The sequence below is a fragment of the Nymphaea colorata genome, chromosome 11, assembly GCF_008831285.2.
Source record: "Nymphaea colorata isolate Beijing-Zhang1983 chromosome 11, ASM883128v2, whole genome shotgun sequence".
Classification (NCBI taxonomy): Eukaryota; Viridiplantae; Streptophyta; class Magnoliopsida; order Nymphaeales; family Nymphaeaceae; genus Nymphaea; species Nymphaea colorata.
In genome coordinates, this window is record NC_045148.1 from 888,587 (window position 1) to 911,097 (window position 22,511).

At 39.6% G+C, this 22,511-nt stretch overlaps 2 protein-coding genes across 2 annotated transcripts; both read right to left on the bottom strand.

Annotated features, from left to right (window-relative positions):
- Positions 1–890: 890 nt before the first annotated feature.
- On the bottom strand, positions 891–8,776 carry LOC116263501 (oxysterol-binding protein-related protein 4C-like). The gene is made up of 7 exons (XM_031643229.2): positions 8,678–8,776; positions 7,773–7,937; positions 4,408–4,653; positions 2,061–2,157; positions 1,518–1,806; positions 1,338–1,440; positions 891–1,177 (listed from the first exon to the last, which is right to left on the bottom strand). Exons 1-7 carry the CDS (start codon positions 8,678–8,680, stop codon positions 923–925), a joined length of 1,158 nt encoding a protein of 385 aa, XP_031499089.1. The 5' UTR covers positions 8,681–8,776; the 3' UTR covers positions 891–922.
- Positions 8,777–17,072: 8,296 nt separating this feature from the next.
- Positions 17,073–20,662, bottom strand: LOC116265057 (galactoside 2-alpha-L-fucosyltransferase-like). The gene is made up of 2 exons (XM_031645591.2): positions 20,143–20,662; positions 17,073–18,666 (listed from the first exon to the last, which is right to left on the bottom strand). Exons 1-2 carry the CDS (start codon positions 20,474–20,476, stop codon positions 17,207–17,209), a joined length of 1,794 nt encoding a protein of 597 aa, XP_031501451.1. The 5' UTR covers positions 20,477–20,662; the 3' UTR covers positions 17,073–17,206.
- Positions 20,663–22,511: the final 1,849 nt, after the last annotated feature.

Consider the following 22,511-nt stretch of genomic DNA (forward strand, 5'->3'; position numbering starts at 1 on the left):
GTCCTTCACGTGGAAGACCCAAAACCGGAGAGTAACCTCAGCACCCCAGTTTCGCAGCTTATCTCTCTGATCCATAAGAAGCAGTTGGTACACATGGAGGAAAATGTGAAGTTGATCCAGACACTAGGAGGAGATTTTGCCATGGAAAAATTGTTGCCCAACGTTTATTCCAGCTGTTATTGCGGCTGGATCGTTCAATTCTACTGTTGATTTTGCTTTACGTCTGGATGGTGATGGACATGGCAGCTGAGAAATAGAAGAAATTCTGCACTTATTATAAGTAAACCTTAGTGGTAGGTTTTGAAAGTCTGAAGTGCAAATTTTTGTTCAAATATAATTGAGCTTCACCCATAATCGACCAATCTGGCGCTTGTTGGTTCCTTTATTGGAAGGGAAAGTATGTTATACAAGTTTGTCAAATAATTGTTAAATGTTTGCAAGAAGAGCATTGACTGCATTTCTTGTGAAGGATCTCACCAATCTTTGATCACCCAATCACATGGCGCAACCAGTCATCGTCAGCCATCCATCTTGACATGGACGGATCAGATCTCACCAATCTTTGATCACCCAATCACATGATCCTAGTTTTATCGCATTTGGGTCTGGATTCTAGTCCAGATATCTATTTGTGCTTTTATTAGATTTGTGACTCGGATAATATAAGGTTCTTCCTGAATTCGAGGAATATATGGTGTTGACCACCAACATGGACATCCAGTAGATGTAAAAATTTGGACATGGTTTCGTATTTTAGAGCTAGGCAATATCTGAAATAGTCAGGTATACTCGATAAGTTGACATCACTCGGATCACCTATCAAATTTCAATATAGTTTCTCAGTGAATTTTTCCCCATTTTGTCAAGAAAGGCAACACCTTGAAAATTTTCTGATTTTATTGATAACTTTTCATTGAAATGATCATGGTGAGACTACAATAGGTGCAGCAGCAACTAGGGGTCGCTTTGGAAAGCAATCCCACTCATTGTCCTTGGTCTTCACTACGTTGAAGTACTTGGGCGACCATGAGATCCCTTTAGCCGTTCTTTCTCCCTGCAACCTTCTCTCCCTCTCCTCAATCCTCCTCTTGGCCTCTCTAGCCCCCTCCCAGTCGTTCGCCAATATCCCTTTGCTCACTTCTGACCAGACCAAACATGATTCTGTTGGCTGCAACCCCTGTTCATCATTGACGTTTGTTCAACCTGAGTTAGCGCATGTTCAACACGAAGACAGAGAGAGAGAGAGAGAGAGATTTCTCTACTTGAGAGACTTAATCTGAAATGTATGTATGATGTCTAGCTAACATTCTTTCTTATTCGGATCAGTTCATTAGTACCTTAGCATCCTTGAGCATGGGAGTTTTCATTGCAGCTAAAGTTTCTCTTGCATCATACAAAGTAGAGACTTTGCCAGTGTCTACTTCCTTCTTGGTTATCACCCTGCAAGTTACAGTAACATGAAACGCTCGGACCACGCGGGCAGAGAGAGTTAAAGATAGGTTTGACGGTCGACTTACCTATCCCAGTGGCCGTCTAGCTCATAGATCAGATTCCTTGTCAATGAATCAATAATTTTTCCTTTGACAGCTCTGTTCCCTCCAAAGCCCAAAAACGACTGCCCTTTGAAACTCAGAGTGGCTTCCAAGCCAGAATCTGGGCATCGAACTGTTATATTTCCAACCCATTCCACCACCGGAACCGGCAGAAACCTGATCATGAGTTTGGGACAGTTCATCTCATAATTCTCACTATAATTCCACAAGTTTAGCTTCCTTTTCCCCTGGATTGCACCTTCAACTGCAGCCCCTGAGAATGAAAATGGCAGCAAGGAGAAATTTTAGCAATTGCAACAACTTGGGAATCCATCCGCAGAAGAACAGAAAGTTGTAGCTACTTGGGAGGAACTCTAGAAGACAGTGGAACTAGCTGGACTCACACTTCTATTCGGTCTAGTTGCGGGCAAATTCAGCTCCACTTAATTTACTGAAAATAGGCTTAAATTCACACACACGCACACACACAGTACTAGACATTCTGTTTTGCAAATTTTTAATTTATACCCGTGAACCTTGGGAGAGGAGTATGACACCAGATCAATTCAATGCCTCTCTTCTCGTCTGTTGCATGAAGGGCTGACACTGGTGGATGATGCGAGATCTGCCATTAACAGAGAAAATATTTATGCATTCCATCAAAAGGTAAACACCAATAATGAAGCTTTCGCAACTTTCAAATGTTGAAGTAAATTAGTTTTGAATAAGATAGACTTCTGGCCAAGTGTACCCATCGCCGTTTAAGATGCAGGCTGTGCACACCAACTTTCTTAAAGAGTTACGACTTCTAGAAAAATTAGAAAATTGTTACGAATCACAGCTGCGTACTTGGCATATGAGTTGAAACTTGACAAGACTTGCGAGTTCAAGTTGCAGCTTTTACAATAATGACTAAAGATCTTTCTAGGGAATATTTTTTCCTTTCTTTCTTCTTGGTCTATCTTATTTATTTGTTTATTAGAACTTTAGCAGTGCACTATCAACTATATTAAAAGCGGGTCGTTGTCACCCAGTTGCGCCACCTGTAGTTTACATTTAACTCGCATCATTTGCTTGGCAACAGTTAAGGCTTTGGCAATTCAGTAACTTTGAGCATCATTTTCTTGTGATCAATTCCCAAGCAGCGCATTTAATGACTTTCAAATTAAGTTGAAAGCATTCATTTCCTTGTGACAACAATTTCTCGATGCCTCTCGTCACCAGTGGCTGTGGACACCTTAACAGAAGGAGCAAGAATGTTGCAGTTTGAAACAGGGCAACCGGCAATTTCTCTTAATAATTGATCCCGGGATTTGCCAAAAGAATTAATGCATTGGGGTAGCTGTCTCTGTCTTCACCTGCATGTGACATTTAATGTGCAGTTTTTGTCATGAATATGTTTCGCATCAAGTGAGAAAATGACCAAAGATCTGAATGTTATCCTGATTGCACTTGGACACATATTTTCCAAACTTCCATACTATGGCAGGCCATCATGCCTGTTATTTTTTCCTGTAGCTGAACCAGTAGGTCCAGTGAGAGTGACTAGCTACATCCAGTACATAGAAAAGTGGCAGCCCCTGTGATTCCAAAGGATCCGTTCATAGACCTAAACAGTGAGAATCTACACCGCTACATGGTTACACCATAGCACGATCTGTCGTGTATGTGATTGTGATTCACTATACTGTCCGTTCCGCAAATGAATTGAGAACTGGCGATCCTTGATGTAGAACCAAGTGAATTTGGTAAAATAATTTGGCACGATATGAATCAAACTATTCCTGTTACTGATTAAAATAATGCAGGTATCAATGGCATGGAAGCTCTGAGAATGGGGCCCTACACATCCTAGAGATGAGGGCAACTATCAGTAGTCAATGCAGGAGTCTCCTTTCCTTAAGAAGCAGAGCCACGCGTCTAAGAGGCAGCGATGGATCTCATCAGCACTTGAGACTCCTGACCGACGAGTCAGTTTTCTACTCAACTACTCGATCCAAGTAATTGAAGTTATCTCACATGCTAAGGGAAAGGAGTAAATGAAGGTCATGTTAGGTTCGATTTAAAGAAACTCCCATCTTCCCCTACTAATATGTCACCCAAGAAGAGACGCAAAACGACTTGTCGTCTTAGCTGGGCCATGCACAGGCACACCGGGTTATTTTGCAAATAAATGCAGGATGACTTATCAGAGGAGCTTTTACCAATTCAACAATTGAATGAGAAAGGCTCCTCATAGATGTTATTGCTTCTCCCTGATTTCTGTTGACCATTCAAGCTCAGGTTAGGAAAAAAAAGGTACTGCACACGCACACCAGCACGCACTCGCACACACACACACATACGCATGCATGGTCATGCATCTTTACATGCACATAATTGGGTAGTTGAGCGTGGTTATGCATATGCAGCGAATCTCTTACAGTTCTAGACCACAACTGTGCACTGACAGAAAGCTAGTCTTTGTCTCTAAAATGTTGAATTTGTATAAATTATTTATGCCACATTTCTACCATAATTCAGAATAGTGTACCTGTATATACCTGTTTCAATATTGCAGTATTGGAATTGCCGAAACATCCATTAGCTACTTTCGAGGATGAAGAAATTTTAATGGCTAATAGTCAAAATACAGTTTCCTGAAGTCATCCAGTTTAGACATTTAGGACTTTCGAGGTTTGCAGTAACCTAATTTTGCTATTATACTGAACTCCCGAATGTGCTAGCAACAACAATAATAGGGTGAGGCACTTCATCTCTAGGAGACCACAGTAAACTAGCAATCTCACTTTCATGCTTCTCATCATACAGAGCAATAAGTGCAGTAACTGGAAATAGAAAATAGTCAAAGAGAACACGAAGCAAAAACTCTTACCTGCTCAAGCAAGACATTGAGGTCTCCCCTGGAAACATGATGAGTTTCTCCAAGTATTGGGTTGAAAGGAGCCATGCCAAACATAACCGGCCTAGTAGTAGAGATGCACCAGGCAACCACTGCAGTGAATCTCTCCAAGGCGTTCTTTCCTTCAACACACTTGCCAATAAGATCCTGCCCGATGCAGTATACACACTCCCCATATGACTGGAGCTGAGATTTTGGCATGTTGAATATAGGGGGAAGCTGCAACCATGTGCACGTTAAAGCAATTAACATAATGGCAATTGCCAAGCTAGTGAATTGGTGTCCGGGAAAGAATTAAGACAAACCGCAAGTCCAGATATCACAAGTTTAGTTCTTCCTTATCAAAATAGTTGCAGGTATGTATCAAGATTCTGCGGTTAGTTTTTTCTCTCGAGGTTTCTGATTATAAGGGTGGACTAGCTATCTTTAAGAGGGAAGGATTTTACATTCCATGTATCTGATCGCAGCATGGCTATTCTGAAACAGCAGGGTCCAAGGATTTGAATTATGTCCTAAACTTCTTGCGTTTCCACTTTGCGCAGTCAAAAAATCTGATCTAAGATCAGAGTAGGAAGGGTCAAATCTTAAATGCATCCAAAATATAAGGATCTCCAATCAAATCAGACCCGAGGTAACATGAAGCAGCACAGTTAGGTTATTCTCTGGCAGGAAAAAGAGGCCAGTTAAGATGTAAGAATCACTTAAAAGTGACCGTCTCTGTTTCCACTTAAAGACAGAAGGATTCAACCTTGTAGTTCAAAGGAAACTCACTAAAGCAACCTATACATAGTCTGGGGAGAACTACAATTAAGTTTGATGCTTAATTGGCTGAAACAAAAAAAGAGTAGTTTTCCTTTTTCCCTTTTGTTCCATTAATATCAGTACTGTTACCTTTGTCTTCCTTAGCTTCTTCATCCTACCTTTTTTCTTTTCCTTCTTTTATTAGTTTGTCCTTACTGCTGCCTAAGTTTAAACCAGATTCTTACATGCGTCAGCTGCATCTGTCCCTCATTGAATAGGAGATAGAAAGGCCACACCAAACAGACAGGACAGCTTAACACACATAAGTCTGGACTGAAATGGATGGGCATAAATAAAAACAAAATTTACCCATATTGTATCTGACTTGTTTGCCATACTAAGTCTGCGTCCTCCGGCTCAAGGTACAAGAAGAGAGAAAACTTAAAGTGGGAACAGACAAATTGGTTTATGTTTTCTTAAGCACGGTTATGAAGGACAACCACAGGGTCAGATGGAAGATGGTGGAAATCTCATTGGGAAAGTCAGATTCACACAAAGATTGCATTAAAGAAAGTGAAAAGTTGGGAAAGGAGGAGAATTGAATCGGACTATATTGGATAAAGAAATACGGTCAAGAGAGATGGTGTTAGAGGGGAGTATATAATTGGTGAAAAGATGTGAAAATGGATTAAAAAGGACAACTTCGTGGGGACATGAATCGAGGTGCGTGCGGATGAGAATCTATGAGCAGGTAAGCAGTGGAAAAGGAGCATGAACTATGGTGAAAGAAAAATACAGGCTATGGGGAGGGACCCGAAATGAGAAAGATATGTGGATCAAAATCAAACACGCCTAACTTTTGAAGAGATGATATATTTGGTTTTAAGAAAAACCAAACTCCGGGTTGAACGCGTCGTACTCAAGTGTTAACGTTATATATATTCTACTTCTTTCACATTTCAACTGTGCAAGGGTCATCGTTTGCTTCTCAAGGAAACAATAACTCTAGTGGAACCAATAAAATTGTGCATCCAAAAGTCTTAATGTTTAGACCACACAAACAAAGCTTTAAAAGTCAGAGTTCCATGACCGGATGCCCATAGTCTCTAGACGTCAATAACCATGCCGAAGATGAGAGAGAGTCAGAGAGGACATAAATATGAACATCAAACAACACCAACTTCATGAAATTGCAAGATTTTCCTTCTTCGTCAGGTCTTAATGATCCTCCCCCCTAAAAGTGATACCTGGATGAATCTTTAGAAGGAAGGAATCGACTAGAAAATCTAGAAATAAGCAAACATTTTTAGACAAACTCCTTTGTCAATTGTTAGGAATCGGTATTTACAGCAAAGGTAGCACAGCCTTTCTGAAAGTGGTAGCTCTTAATTTACCCTCGCGGGGTGTGACGTAGTAAGGAAGGAGGAAGTTTTGAAGTTTACGAGCGCCTAAGTCTACACAGTCCAAAGCACGTTTTCACCCCAGAAAGGGAAGGAAGGCACGCGGTTTTACAAGCATTAGCAAGCGACAACGTCTCTCAAATTGAATCCGTGGGTAAAGCCAAAAGACCAAAATGCTCTTGAATTATACATACGAAGGAAAACCAGAAAACCGCCCCCGGACACATTTGAAAAAAGTGAAAACAATTTCGGAAAAAAATGGAACTACTCTTAACTAAAAGGAAAACTTCTTCCAGTGAGTCTCTTTTCTTTTGTTCTCGAGGCCTAGAGTTACTTACTTAAGGTTGGAGTAGACTTATGGTTTACTCATCAATGAGAGTGTTTGTTCGCCACTTTTTGTAGTTCATAACATTAGCACCCACAGAATCAAACTTATGATACACTATATAATTATATACTCACTAAACAGCTATGCTATGCTTATATTGAGGCAACCAAAAGAAAGCTGCTTGCTTCTAGCATGTTAAGTTTAATCCTTGATTCCTTATATGGATTGGGCACTAAACAAGTTGAAAATAAGTGGGTCTGCCTCTGCCTCTGCCTCTGTCGCTGCTAAGAAAAGCATTGAACTGTCAACCTTCTTCATGGTCTTCTTATATCTAACCTCCTCACCAGATAAGCGGGGGAGTTCTTGTTCTTCCGCGTGATCATGTCCATAAAAAAGAAAAATACTGAGCCGTCTAACCAGACTCCAGCTCTTTAATATAGATATATAGTGGCTTGAATCTACCTTTTTAGACTTTGAACTTTTATTTATTATCATGCAGTCCACGCTAGGGGAAACGGGTGACGTGATTCTAATCCATTTCCACGACAAGAACTTCCGATTTCCGACGTCGCCGTGACTGGTATTTTTTGGGTTTCCGACATCAAGACATGTCTGAAATTATTTCTCAGAGAGTTTCGAATGCAGTTGCAAATTATGGGGACTCGAGTGTCTAGGATCATTAAAACGGCGTTCCAACTTTTTGGGCGTTCGAAGACTTGGGAGTCCAAAGTCCGTGCCGTTCAAACGTGGCCTCCCTTGGGAAAACAGCTCACGGAGTGAACGTGCAGGATTTGGATTGATGGGAATTAAATTCCACCAAACACAGTCGACATGAAGTTTTGTTGGGGTGCAAGCAGGGAGATACGTGCCTGGAACTTGGTGAGGTCGGAGCCGGGGCGGACGGACTTGAAGAGGGTGAGGATCCTGGGGACGAGGCCGGGCGCCCTGTGGTCGGCGGCCGAGTTGCCGTCCAGCGTGGCCGGTGCGGTCAAGATGGGCTCGATCAACATTGCTGCCTCTGCATCGTCCTCCCCCTGCGACAACCCACACAAGTTAAGCCACCGCATGTGAAATTAAAACACTGCTCCCGTGAGCGCCGGCGCCTTCGTCACTTTCTCGGGAAAAACCCCACCGGCCACCACCCCTTTTGTTCTCCTCTAAGATCAGAAACTCGGGTCGAGTACGTGGTGTTCCGAACCATTTAAACTGCGTGCTCGATCGGAGTACCTGATCTGAACCTCCTTTCCTTCCATCCCTTCGTAAAACAATGAACAGATAGAAAGTGTGGTTGCTTGAAAGTGCAGAGAAAGTGGTTTTCAGACTCTCTCTCTCTCTCTCTCTCTCTCTCTCTCTCTCTCTCTCTCTCTCTCTACACCGCTTCACATGCGTGGTTCCGACCAGCTTAGAGAGATGGGTCTCCCACGCAAGCGCTTCGCCGGAAACATCTTCCGCGGCGGATTTCAGGTAACGGAGAAATGGAAGGCAGGAGGGTCTCTGGAGAGGAAAAAATTATCAGAAGTGATGGCAATATGGAGGGTGAACGCTCTCAGTGAAGACCAATGAATGATTTCCTGCAGAGCCATGAGCCATTTGGGCATTCTTCTCTTTCTGGTCTAATGGCGGAACCGTAGTTCATAATACTAAAGAAATTCAAAACATATGTCCTCCGTGAATTCAGACCATAAAGAAACGAGAAAAAGAATTGTAACTTGTGACTGACAGAATACAGAACTTGGTTTACGTCGGAAGAAGAAAGAAGAGAAAGGAAGATTACCATCTTCGGCTAGAGTGGTGATCACAAAGGGGACTGGAGAGATGGCGCCTCTCGACAAAGAGAAGGGAGCGGTTTTCTCGAGAGACGGGGAGGCGTGAGAGGGATCGCACCGTAATCTATATATATATATATATATAGACATATAGAAACATATGAATATACGTAACAGGAGAAGGATGGACCCGTGAATTTTCTTCTTCTTTTTTTTTTTAATAAAAAAGTTTACCTTTATGGCCTTTACCGACTTCTGCCACTTTGCTGGCCTTTGTATTGTTTCTTTCTTTCAGTTTCTTTTTGAAAAGAGACTAGATTTGATCATTCGGGAAAAAACCCCTCCCCATTGATTTGTCGCGTTTACATCACCGTTAAATTGAAAAAGAAGCAAAGTTCCAACTACGTATATTCTCTTACATTTTAGAGTTCTTATCGGCGTGAAACTAAAAAATATAACGACCACAGAACACAAAAATTTGAAAATGAGACAGGAAAATGGCGAATTTCAAGGACTGCATGCACCATTCAGATCACCATCTACTTTAATTTCACAATTTTTTCCATTGAAATGTTAGAACCTTCTCTTAAGATTCTCTGTCTTACTTGGTTTTCTAAAGATTAATCAAATGCTTACGTTTTCTGATTCGGAAACAGCACCAGTGGACATGATTCAGCCGAATTTCCCAATCTTTAAGCTCTATTTTATTAAGTTCACTGATCTCGAGACATTTTAAATTAATCTTTAACAATATAAAAAACTTTATAAACTTTAAATAGCAAAAAAAAAAAGGTGCGTCCAACTCCTAATGCCTAACAAATTCGCAACCTCCCTCTCAAGATCTACACGCAATGCAATTTGAAAGTCCCTTGGATGCATTTTCTCTGGCTTCACAAAGCCAAAATTAGCAAACTTTTTGTCTCACGAATAGACTCTCTTAAAAACACCTAACCACAACCTCTTAATTATGTTGTCTCTGTTTTTCCACAGCCTTGACCTGTTCTAGCTGAGTCTGTCACCTTTGAATAGAAGTACCACATTAATTGAAGTAGCTAACTCTGGTCTCCTTCTGTTGGGGTAGCTGTTGCTTGCAGGCCTTGATTGTTGTAGTTGAATGTGCTTATCATCTCATCTCATGCCTAGTCCAACCCACCTAACCCATTAAGTTCTCGCCTATCTATCGTGACTGGCTGCGAGGACTGCATAAGGGCGGTGACTACTATGATAGCCGGCAAGGAGCATGGCCCATGAGGTGCGAAGAGCGAGTCCTCTTAATATTCATATTGACTATTTATGAGGAGTAGACTTGAATACAAGATGGTCACTGGTAGGGGCGAAGCGAGGAGTTTTTTTAGAGATGGGCTAAACGGTTCAATGAACTTATCTAGGTAGGGCCAAACTAAATCCGAATCCAAAAAATACATTACGCAACTAAAAATTTTCAATTTTTTTAATGTAATTTTTTTTAATTAGTTGGGGTGGGGCCATGGCCTAGGCGCCCCCACTGGTCGTAAGATTCTACAAAAGAGCGAGTTCTTCGTGAGGCCAAAGTTCCTCTCTCTTTTCCTCTATCAGAGCAAGTTGGTTGGGGAATATAAAGAATCCAACATGATGTTTGATATAAGATCCCATACTTGAGGGTGATATAAGTTTCATGCTACGTGACTCAGCGACATGGATCTCAGATACATGCTACATGTAAAAAAAAGAAAAAAAAAATGTATGGATCAAGAAGGAGAGTCAGATTTCAGATCTGCAGATTTGCGATTTTCGGTGAATAGAGATCATTAAATCACTGTCATTGACAAACGCCACTGTTGGTTTTCTCTGTGACAAGTAAACAGTATTAAGTTAGGTCCTTTTCTTGAGTTTATTACATAATTGAAGCATAAGGGCCCCAGTAATAAATCAGTATGGGTATGTCTGTCCATGATCAGAACGTGACGTAGCGTCTAAAGGCATTTATCTAAGACGAGTTTGATTATTCGGAAAACTCTTTCATAAGGACGAAGGGTTGCTGCCATACAAGAGCGTTTCAAACATTATTACAGTTACTCCAATTCTTGTCCTATACGTAGATTTTAGGAATTTTCTGCTAGACCCAAATATCCCGTCAATCAAACTTGCTCCTAATGATATATGCGAACCTAATATATTTGATTACCAATTCCATTTAGTTGAATCTACTACGTATGCAATTTCACAACCTAATCTGAATGTGCGCGAGACTGATATCCAACAAAGATATCATAAAATTCCAAGCCAATTATACACAAACGTCAAATCCTAATCAAACCTGGTTGTATAGAATCTGATCGAGTTCAGTAAAGTTTAAATACGTTTAGACTTTTGAATTTGGAACAAATTATCAGAGTTGCGATTTTATCATTGGTTCCAGTGGCATGGGCGAACTTCTTTTGTGCCAATAGAGTGGAAGCAATATGCAAGCTGAAGTGCAGCAGGAGCAGGAAGCCAATGCAGCCTTCGATCATAGGAAGGGATGGTTCCCGCTCTCACTTAGATTAGAGGGATAAACCTCCTACTCAATCTTCGAGGGGGTTGGCACAACTGATGAGCGGTAGGCGGCCAAACTCCATTTTGAATTCGTAAAACATCAGTACGAAAGAAGGGATACTGATATCAATTTGAAGCATGGTGGAAATATCAACACGAAGAACTGAAAACATGCCGATGGAAAGGTGGGGGGCTTTGGTCATCTTGTTGAAATACTTCTCTTGTTCCCCCAACCTCTACTCGTCAAACTTCTCTTGCTCCCCCAACCTCTCACTCATCAAAATCCCTAGCAATCATCAGTAAAATACTTCTCCCGTCCTGATCAAAGTGTTCTTCAAGTTGATGATTCCACGGCTCCATCAACTCGTTCATGAGCTTCGGAAAGAAGCTTAAGCACTTGGCAATTCTTTTATTTTGAAAGTAGAATACTGTTGTCAACAAAAGCAGAAAGACGTTGACCAAAACAATAAGAAAGAAAACAACAACAAGCCGGATGGTTCACATGTTAGAATCGCAGAGGAATAAGGTGAAAACGCGTGAGAGAAGACCTTTATTAAAGCAACTGAAATACCAACCAACCACAGAACCAATTTGAAATGTGACTGGTATCGATTCGATCAATCGATTAGCGAGGTCAACAATGGCGTAGAAATTAAAGGAATAACGTTGTCTGCATGTTCTCATATTATATATATATATATATATCTATGAAAAGATTGAATGGTAATTCTGATTTTTCAGAATGACTAAGCTATCTAACCAAAATCATCAATATACATGATGGATTGTTAAGACAAAAAACAGAGAAAAAGTGAATGACATTTTTCTTTTCCTCCTTGTTTTTTTCTCAACCATGTGTCTGGTTCATGAATAGCTTTGATGGTTAGATGTCTCTAAACAGAATACTGTTGTCAACAGGCGGTTCAGGACAGAATACTCAGACCGAACGCTCTGGGCAGGATCAGGCGGCCGACATTTTTTCTCTCCTCATTTACGTGCAATAATAGAAGGATGTTACATGGAGACCGTAATATCGACATCATGCACCTGCATTTGCATTGTATATTGAATGCCATAAAAATTTACCTCTCGCTGTACATAACATGTGTTTGTCGGGAAAGAAAAATTAGCCAAGACTTTCCCTTTCAATGCATGCATAAAGTTGCCAAACCTCTTTAATCGACTTAATTAATATGATACAAGTGAAGTTATTTATTCAACAAACTCTTTAATCGATTCACGTCGTCTAATAGTTATTATGTGATGAGTGCAACCACTAAACTTTTCATATAAATCATTTTGTACTACAAAAAATCGTGTCAATAGATGCGGTGAAGGTCGACTTTTAACGACATCTATGAAGGACGTCGATGAAATAGAAGAACCTTCACTGACATTCGAAAGCGAAGATAAATGAAAGTCGACTTTCTACGACGTTTAGAGCTCTTCTGTTCTGTTGGTAAAAGTAAATCTTCACTAACAGCCATGTCAAAATGTTGGTGAAAATTCTCCCGGACGGTAGAAGAAAACTTACCTGCCAATATTTGTCTGCAGTAGATTTCGTGTCAGAAAAGGCTCTATCCGGCCGGCTACAAATGTATTATTGACTGAGAACCTGACATTGCTTTTACTTGTAGATTGCATGTCGCGTTTTTCATTTTCTGCACGTCACATTGTTTCCCGGGAGTCGTGTATGTCGGAACTTATCTTCGTTCTGAAACTCATTTATTAGTCCCAACTCCCACTTCAGCTCTGAATTTATCCCAAAAACCAGTACTTGCCGAGATCAAGATATTGAAGGAGAAGAAATGTGAACATTTAGAGCTTCAAAAGATAATTTAATTTGACTTCAAGAGGAGTTCCAAATCAAATAAAAATTTAACCCGACTACAACTTTATTTCCTCTAGAAAGAAACGGTACCATTTAAGTGGTATTCTGGTCGTGACATATTCTCCGAATTTATTGAGATCTGTAGATTTCTAAAGTCATGCAGATTGACTCCTTAAAACAGTACGTCCACCCTCATACTAAACCTACATAAAACAATTTTCTTTTTCAATTGTATCTTTTCTAATTTGTTAAAAAAAAAAGTGAAAATTTATAGTTTAACATTTAACTTTGATACATTATCAATTTATCATCACATTGATCAGCTTTAGTCGGGCTTATTCAAGAAAATCAGATATAATTAATGCCTGAACTTGTTAGTCTAAGTCAGGCTCTGGACTCTGACCACGTTTTGTTTTCCAAATTGAATGCGCCAAGCTTTTTTTTGGCCCCGATGCGGAGCCTAGGCCTTAGTCAGGCAATGCAAAACTTTGGACTCTGAATTTCGACTGCCATCAATCCCAACCTTTCATCTCTGTTTTGAAGAAGATATGTAGATGTGACCTTGCACTCCCCCACAACTACATGTACGCTTCAACAGTGTCGATTGATAAGATGGAAACTTTTGGTAAACAGTTTGTCTTGATCGTGACCCAATTCATAAAGTACATTATACAATCAGTTCTTATGTTAGGAAACGAGGACCTATTTCAGTTATTTTAGTAATTGACATATAAAAAATGTGTACTAACACCTGGTATGAATTGGATAATTTGAATCTATTGTCTCTTGATATATATATATATATATGTGTGTATAAAGTTGGTATAAACCAGGCTACTTGTGAAAGAGAAAAACCAGACATATTGAAATTAATTATTAAAATATTTTTTTTGAAATCTAACTTTATAAATAAGATCTTAAGAGTGATTTGATGAGAAACATATATTCAATTGGTTGTTTTCTTACTTAAATAATATTCTTTTAATAGTAAAAAAAAATAAACAGCTCTTTACAACATCAAAATTTTGACAGTATAAATTTCAAATTTTTTCACAAAAAATGACTTGAACTAAAGCACGATTTATATGGCATTAGTGTTTATACACATTCTTCGTTCACATCTTGTTTAAAACACACTTTAAGATGAATTTTAGACGTCTGGTTTTTATTCCTTGCCCAAGTGGATGTATATATATGACCCAGTGATTTCCACTATGGATGATTGTAAAGTCTGCCAAAAGCATATTGTCAGTACTAATAATCGTAGTGGTGTGAATGTCGGTCTTAAAATAAAAAATGATACGGAGAACGCGGTTCAGGATTAATTACGTTGAACAGATGATCGCTCAGATTACATGATCTGGCCTCCTCATCTTCCTGTTCCTGTGAAAAAGCGTTCCCCGGCAAGTTGCCGGCACATGTGACTGCCAGAGGCACGCCATGAAAGGAAAGCCTTACTTCTTCTAGGCTCTTCCACTTGCCCTTCGCGTTGCTGTACATTGGAACTTCCGCTTTTTACTTAGCACGGGTGTTTGCTTTTAACCACGCACTGGTCTCGTGGTGCACATTTCATGTATGGTCGTCCACCCGTTCGGACCGACCTTCGATGATCCGGAACCTTATTTCAGAAGGTGTTGGCAGTAATATATTGTGACCTGAAACCAAGAATGGGTTTAGTGTTATTTTACTTGTAAAGAAGAATAATATTATGTTCTTGAAAAGCATGTTTTACTACATATTTTCTTTTTAAAGCATAAAGTTTGTTCTTATATGTATATTTATAGATCTAACAATCAAATGCTGGTTATAACCACATCATGTTTTATGGAATAAGAACATATAGTTTATTAGCAGTGTGTTCTAAGCCCCTCACCTTATAGATAAATAAGTTGAATAAGGATGTATCGGATTCATAGTTGGATAGTGGACACCTCTATCTATTAATAGTCTTCCTGACTTAATCTACCAAAAATTATAACATGGTTAAAAGCTGAAAATCGGTTTCTATGAGCAATCTCCTGTGAATAGGATCCACAAACTTTTGTCTGTGTTAGGATGGCCTGTACTGAGATCCAAATCAAGAATCTATAACGATTACTGGATAGCATTGTACACAAGCCGAGTCAAGTTTAAGCTCGGATAGCTTGAGTTGAGTCGATTTATATCTTGCTCAAACTAAGCTCCACTCGAGCTCGAGTCGAGCTGTTCAAGGTTAAGTCGAAGTTCACTCAATAGACCGATGGAATTCCGGCTCGAGCTTGACTCGTTTAAGCTTATTTGCCAACTCTCCATTTGAATTGATCTCTTTCCTTGGCTTTAAATTTAGAAATTACAAAGAAAACCTAAAAAATTAAATGAACTTAAGTTTAATCAAGTCGAATTCATCTAACTTGAACTTGACTCTTATAAGCTTGAGTTTTCAGTTAAGCACGAGCTCAACTCATTTACAAAAGAGTCGCCAAGCAAGTCCAAATCGAGTTTGGGTTGGTTCGACTCGTTGTACAGCCCTTAATGCCGGAACAAAATAATCTACGAATTTAACCAGTGAAATAACAAGGATCCGTCTCGCGTTATGACAACGGGATGAGGATACTATAGTGGAAACATGGATCAACAATGTGTGGGTAGATAAGATCCAAGTTTGTGATTTTGATGAATCAAAATTGCTTGCTGTTGGGACGGTTCATGAGCTTTCATGGTGCGGCCGGCAAACACTTGCCTTCTTCTGTAGGGCAGCGTTGAACTCCATGCATGGCTGGTGGTGCTCCACAAGAACCTTTGATGATTGGGACAGATCCAACTTGCTTGATGCATTAAGTGAATCTGGACTTCCATCCAACTGCATCTACGTACTTACTTTTTTGCCGGGATGTGGACTATCGGTGACTATCGGGACCATCCGGATCTGAAATTTTGTACTTATAACCGAGTCCGGATCCAAATATGTCAGGATCTGAATTCTGAGAATTAGAAGAGGCCAAGAGTTCGATACCCAAAAATTCATCTTTACGAAGGGCGGTGTGAGAGTGCACTAGAGCTGAAGCCATCAATGAATTTAACTCAACCGAACATGTTAGGATCAGCTATGTCAACGAAATCCTGGCATGCATTCCGCTTTTCGATAAATTCTCTCTCTCTCTCTCTCTCTCTCTTTATATATATATATATATATATATATATATATATATATACCATGCGATGATTGTTGATTTGTTGGCTTGTGCAAGTTCGTGGTCCAGGTATTCTGTTGTAGGTTTTTCAGTTCTTACTTCCATTTCTCTTTGGAATGCTACATTCCTTATCATTAGTTCAAGAGAGCGTTGTGGGTGTTCGGGCCAGAACACCTACCCGCATGTTCGTGGAGCATGGTGCCCTTCAAACGGTTCTGCACGAGGAGCATTTTGGTTATCATAAAGAAAAAGGGTATTCCAGTCATTTTAGAAAAGTAACTTTTGTCCCTCTCTTTTTTGCTCTTATAGGAGTGGTCTTCTTTTTTCGCATACAAGGGCATTTTGGTCATTTTGAACCTCAAACCTGAGTAGACTCTGTCTCTTCTCGTCTTACATCAAACCTTTTTGCTAGTTCAGAAGAGAAAAATGGAGATCAAATTTGAATCTTATGTCAGACTTGAGATTTTTATTTTGACGAACAGTAAGGTCCAGAGTGGATCTTTCGCGACATAAGCAGGAGCAAGTCACATGAAATAGGAAATCAAATACCCCAAAGGGCATTAAGTCCAGGTCCTTTTAAAGCCTTGGCAATGCTTTCATCAACTTTGAGAGTGGTTTTCACATAGGCAGAACCTCCATGAGCTCTGAGTTGGAACCAGAAACGAACGATTGTAATGTTATACAATGTTTGCCTTTGTCCATAGAGCGAATACTTCTGCAATATCCTATAAAAATATTAGTATTGCAAATTTATAAGGTTTGCCAAGATGAATGTAGGCATTCCTTGATCTCCTTTCTAACTGTAATCGCCGTACTCTAGCCTGGTTAAAATCAACTTCTGCTGTGGCTGCACAAGTCCACACAGGATTACTCTCACTAGTACCAGACTTGAGTATCTAATAGTATTCTCTGTATGAAAAATTGTTGCTAATTTCAGATGAACATGAAGAAAGAACCGTTGGAAAGGGGGGAAAATAAAGCACATCAGATTGCAGCCAAAATACAAATTGATACAGCTAGAGCTACAACTCATCTTTTCCAACCACTTTAAGTCCCCAGCTCATGTCTTCACAGTGCTTCACATGTGGGACAAGTTTCCCAGTGTCAGTACCTACCTTAGCTTTGCAGTCATAAAAGGGAGGTGCATGAAAACAAGGTTCAATTGACATGGCTCGGCGACAAGGGGGATCTGGCGCAGTGTCATTCTCTGGCTTGTAAAGAATCCATGGCCTTATGCCTCCAAGTCCTTGAGCTACATATCCAAAAGTAGACCATGCACTTGTAATCAACATATCATTCAAGCTCAAAAGATACATTTCTGCTAATGCCTTCATGTTATGGATCTCTTTCTCAGTCTGTTGGAACTCTTCATGGCTTGGTTGATAAACACTTATAATGTCACCATTCACGGTTGGATGAGCCCAATACATATTTCTGATCCATTCGAAATAACCACCACTTAGAGAAGTTATAAGAACAGCTTTATGCCTTCTCTTTGGATCATGCCAGGAAGTTACAGGTTCATGCCGTGATATGTTTGGTAAAATTTCCATATTCCTTGCACATGAAAGTATCTGATCCAGCACGTGCTGAAACGGGCCTTTTCTAGTATCGAAGGTCCTGATTTGAATGCCGATTCTCTCGTCTGCATGAGCCAAATAAGCATCATAAAACCTGGTAATCATGCCCCAGACAGAATTTGCTGGGTGGAAAAGATATCGACCCATGTGGTAAAAGACGGTGTCTTTCTCAGGAAAAAGTCTATTCAGTTCTTCCACAAATTTGGGCATGAGAAATAGAGATGGCACAAAATAATTATCTGTTCTCAAGAACAGCCAAGGGACTCCTTGGAGGAGAATCTGTTCATCGTCACAAAAGAATAGTTTATCATGCTCATCATAATCATGGGATAGATGCACATACACAAAAGTTAGTGGAAACAAAGTGGACAAACCACCCTCTTTCTTGCTGCTTAGTTTCAGCATATGGCCATATCTTTCTGGCGAGTTTGTATTAAAATCCTTGAACTGGTTTAATGGAAAATCTGGGGGAAGTAGCCATGAACCCTCTGGGAATGGTTCACAAAATAAATATGCCAAGTCAACTCTTCCATCAACAAGTAAAATCCTGTTGCTAAGGAGAGCATAAAGAAATGCTGAAGCAATAGACAAGATCTTGTTCCCAAGTCCACTATTTGCTATCCACACCACATATTGACAATCCGCATTTTCAGAACTAGAGCCAGGCTTGAGTAAATTTACAGTTTTGTTATATGATGCTGTGTATGGACCACATTTCTTATGAAGAGCTTCATACTTCCTCAGCCTATCTATAAGATATGCAGAAGGTTTCAATTGTGACTTTTTATGATAACTAGCAGACTGGTACCGGCTAAGGCATGTCCTTTCATCAAATCCATCAGAAAGCAGGCCACCAAGTAGCTTGTCGTTGAGCTCATCAGAACTTTGAGAATTTTCATTTTCTGAAATATACAAAGACAAAATGAACTCCACACTGGAGAATGGAAAAGGCAGTGAAATTGAAAGCACGTCATGCACAAGAAGCAAACATAATAACAAAAAACATAATGTTGATGGATTAAACCCAAGGCATCAACAGTTGAATGTTTCAGGTAGTAGGTAATGGACAAATTTTCAGGAAGGAACCTTTTCTGCTATGTTCAAACTCCTCATTGTGAAATAATTATTACAGTACAAGGGACAGAGGATTTATAAATAAAAAAATAAAATGACCTAGTGAAGACAACAACAAATCTACACAAGCTTGAATGCACTTGGAAGCAACTTATAACATTGAGAAACTAAACCAGGTTCCACGTATTTTTCTCTTGGTAGAGCTAACTGATTGAATAACAAACTTGAGTAATCTAAGAAAGAAGCAAAACAAATCTTGCCAATGGAACATGCTAATGACCATATCCGTATGAATGTGAGCTCGTGCATAGAAAATTTTGTTGTATATGCATCTGACTTTCTGAATCCACATGTACTTGAGCATATCCCCTGCATATATATGTCTTCATATGGAGGCATGTAAATTCAGGACAATCCAACACAAAGCCAAGCCTCAAAGTAAACAGCATTAACATAAACTCCGACCAGTCTGGGTAGGGTCTCCCCTTATTAGAAAAAAGGTACTAAAGAAAGTAAAAGGACAAATGTCTAATCGGAGATAGAATAGGCTTCAAAAGGTACCATAGTGATTGGGTAAAAACTTACTTCAAATTTTTCAGTTTCCCAAAGATTATTTAATTCTCATAAAAAAGAATATACCTAGCTCTTCAGTCTTTGATGAGAGGACATGTCATAATTAATATGCGTCGTCACTTTCAAGCAAGAGTATGCTAATGTGTTGTACTTCATAATGCCCTTTGTTGTTTGTTTCCCAAGAAAATTACTCTATGCATAATCAACATATGAGCTATTGATTAGTGTCACAATGTGATAAATATCAGGTGAAATTGAACAGATCATTCGGAACATGATCATTGAAAGGGAGAGTCGTCAATAGAGATTTAAGGTGAATTACAAATAATTGTCTGATAGACGACGAATCACAGACATGCTGCTCCACGACCAACATCATCATTCGTCGAGGAGACAAATCGGCAGTTTTCCTAGGAAATGATGCCAACTAAACTCAATCCCAAACTAATTGAAGAACTTTTCTCGCTCTCCTCATCAACATATCATCATAAACAACTTGTTCTAAGGTTCCAAATTGCGGAAAATATCCAAACCACTGAGGGAGACAAATAAGAAAATCAGCAACACCAAACTCATTCCTTAGGGAAAATTCACAATCAAACCAACAATACACAAGAACAACTGAACCCCAAAACTAGATCCAAAGCAGATCTCCATGCATTCACATAAAATTTCACCACTCTTCCACCGAAAACGAAAACAAGTAACTATCAAAGAGCAAAAAACCGTACCTTCCTTAGCCTCCCCTTCTAAATTTCTGCCTCCTATAACCCCGTCGAATCCATCTACCATCTTCCCTCCATTTCCGAGATCTCCACCAAAACCACTCCCTCGGTACAAATTCTGCCCACTGCTGACACTGCTAATAGTGTACCGTCCAAGTGGGGGATCTTGGTACACGAAGCTCAGCGTGACAAACAATGACAAAACCACCAGGCACCCACCAAGGATCACGGTCCCTCTGCCCATGCTCATGAACAGCTTCTTCACTGGAGATCTTAGCCGAGTACCCCTCTCAGCGGCGGAATTCCCCTGGTCGGGTTCCTGCCTCGTGGACCTCTTCATGTATATCAAGTCCCGCGGGTGAACTTAAAACCTCTCCACGGTTTCCGGTGGCAAAAGAGTCGATTCAGTCTACACGATGGAAGAGCTTGCAGAAAATAAAGGAGAAAATGTGGGACTCTGATATCAGGAATTAGTCTAAAGCATTCTCAAGTTATGAGCAAGAAACGGCCACAAAAGCCCAAGTTTTGCTTCTCCCCTTGGATCCCTAAAAGGGCAAGGCAGTCGTGTGCTCCTTGTCCTCGTCTCAATCAATATTTGAATTTTCTATAAAAGGAAATGAGTTTTAAAATGAGCTTTTAGTGCTCATATATATATATATATATATATATACCCAGTTAAACAGTTTTGATTGGGCCTATGAGTGGTAACCATGACTCTTATTTTTTTTTTCAAAAGTTTCAAGTTTTTACCTTTTTGAAAATAAATGTCATATATATATATATACAAACAATACTAAGCATAAGGTCGCCGGTCGTTTACTGATAGTACCCAATATAATCATTTATCTAACAATTAACAAAATCATGAATAATGTCTTCGAGTAAAGTATAATACCATACGTTCTAGCAGCAGGAAAAGAAAAAGGAGGATTCCTCTCCAAGAATTTTTTTTTCCCCTTAGTGGTGTCAAAATATTATGTAGATAGAAAAATTCAGCAACATGTTGCTGCTGAGACACTTATACCTTGGTTAACTGGTAGAACTTAAAATATTAAAAAAGAAATCCCGTCCTAGCGGGACTAATAAAAAGTTAAGTATAGTTTAACATCCAATCCCCAATATAAATGCATATATCAACTGTGTAATGTTGCACTTCGCAGGCATAATAAGTTTAATAATTATGTGAATGAAGACTGGAAATTCCTCTTTCAAAGGCACATTGTACTCCTTGAAAATGACTATTTGGCTCCCCCCCCTTCTTTTATCTAAAGCTCTTGTCTATTTAGCTTTCTTGAAAGCAAGCAGCACAGGGAAAGCTGAAAGAAACCCAATGTGTTTGGGACATTTCATCTTATGGAAACAAAGTTCTATGCAACTTCGACGCAAGAGGCAAAATTTGGGCTTCTTGCTTCTAAGCCACACATAAAGTTTTGAACCTTGCTCCACTCCCATTGTTTCACAAAACTTCTTCATGGTATGGTTTTTTTAACTCAAACATGAGATAGAAAGTGATTTAAGATCCTTAGAAATCTCATATCCATGGATCCAGATCTTCAGATCTGAGGTTCTTAACGAATAAAGTGGATCTGAAATCCACAGTCAGAAAATAAATCCACTATTCGCTTAGAAAATGGATCTCACAAGCTGTAGATTTCAGATTAGCCTCGGTGTACCCACAAAGTCAAGAATACGGCCTAGCTGTTCGGCAAATGTCTGTCTTCAAGCAGTCTATGTCGTCAGAGATATAGCACAAACCAATTGAGGAGAGCCACTTTATCTATTTTATGGAAAACAACGCTAAGAGTACAGTTGAAGTTGGGCAGACCTTCATTTGTTTATTCCAACAAAGATACATCTCAAATGCTTAACTATTGACCTTCTTCAATTTTAAATGTGAAATCCCTAGCCAGCTGGGCGAAGCTGGAGTAGAGATGTCAATGAATCAAATTCAGATCAGATGCTGGTCAGTTTGATTTAGAATCATGTTCCAATACCAAGTTTGGATTTTTACATATAACTGAACTCAAATTCCCATGAAAGTCAGTGGCATACCTTCATCCAATTACTAACCACGTGTCACTTTTTTTTCCTATAAAATCCAACTACTCAAATTTGAATTCAGCTTAAATGTCGGATTATATCCCAACCAATGACATCTCCATCCAAGAGATACACATTCACATGTTATCAATGAAATTTCTTCTTTCTTTCTATTTGATCCATGCGCACGCTAGGGAAATTGTCTTCCTTAGATCGTCCACAACAGACTTAGCGTAAAATGCCTTCCCTAGTATAAGCAGAGTTATCCTAGTATAAAAAAAAATACTAGAATGCAGCATTTCCCAGTTTTTCAGATCCTGATCAACTGAATCCGC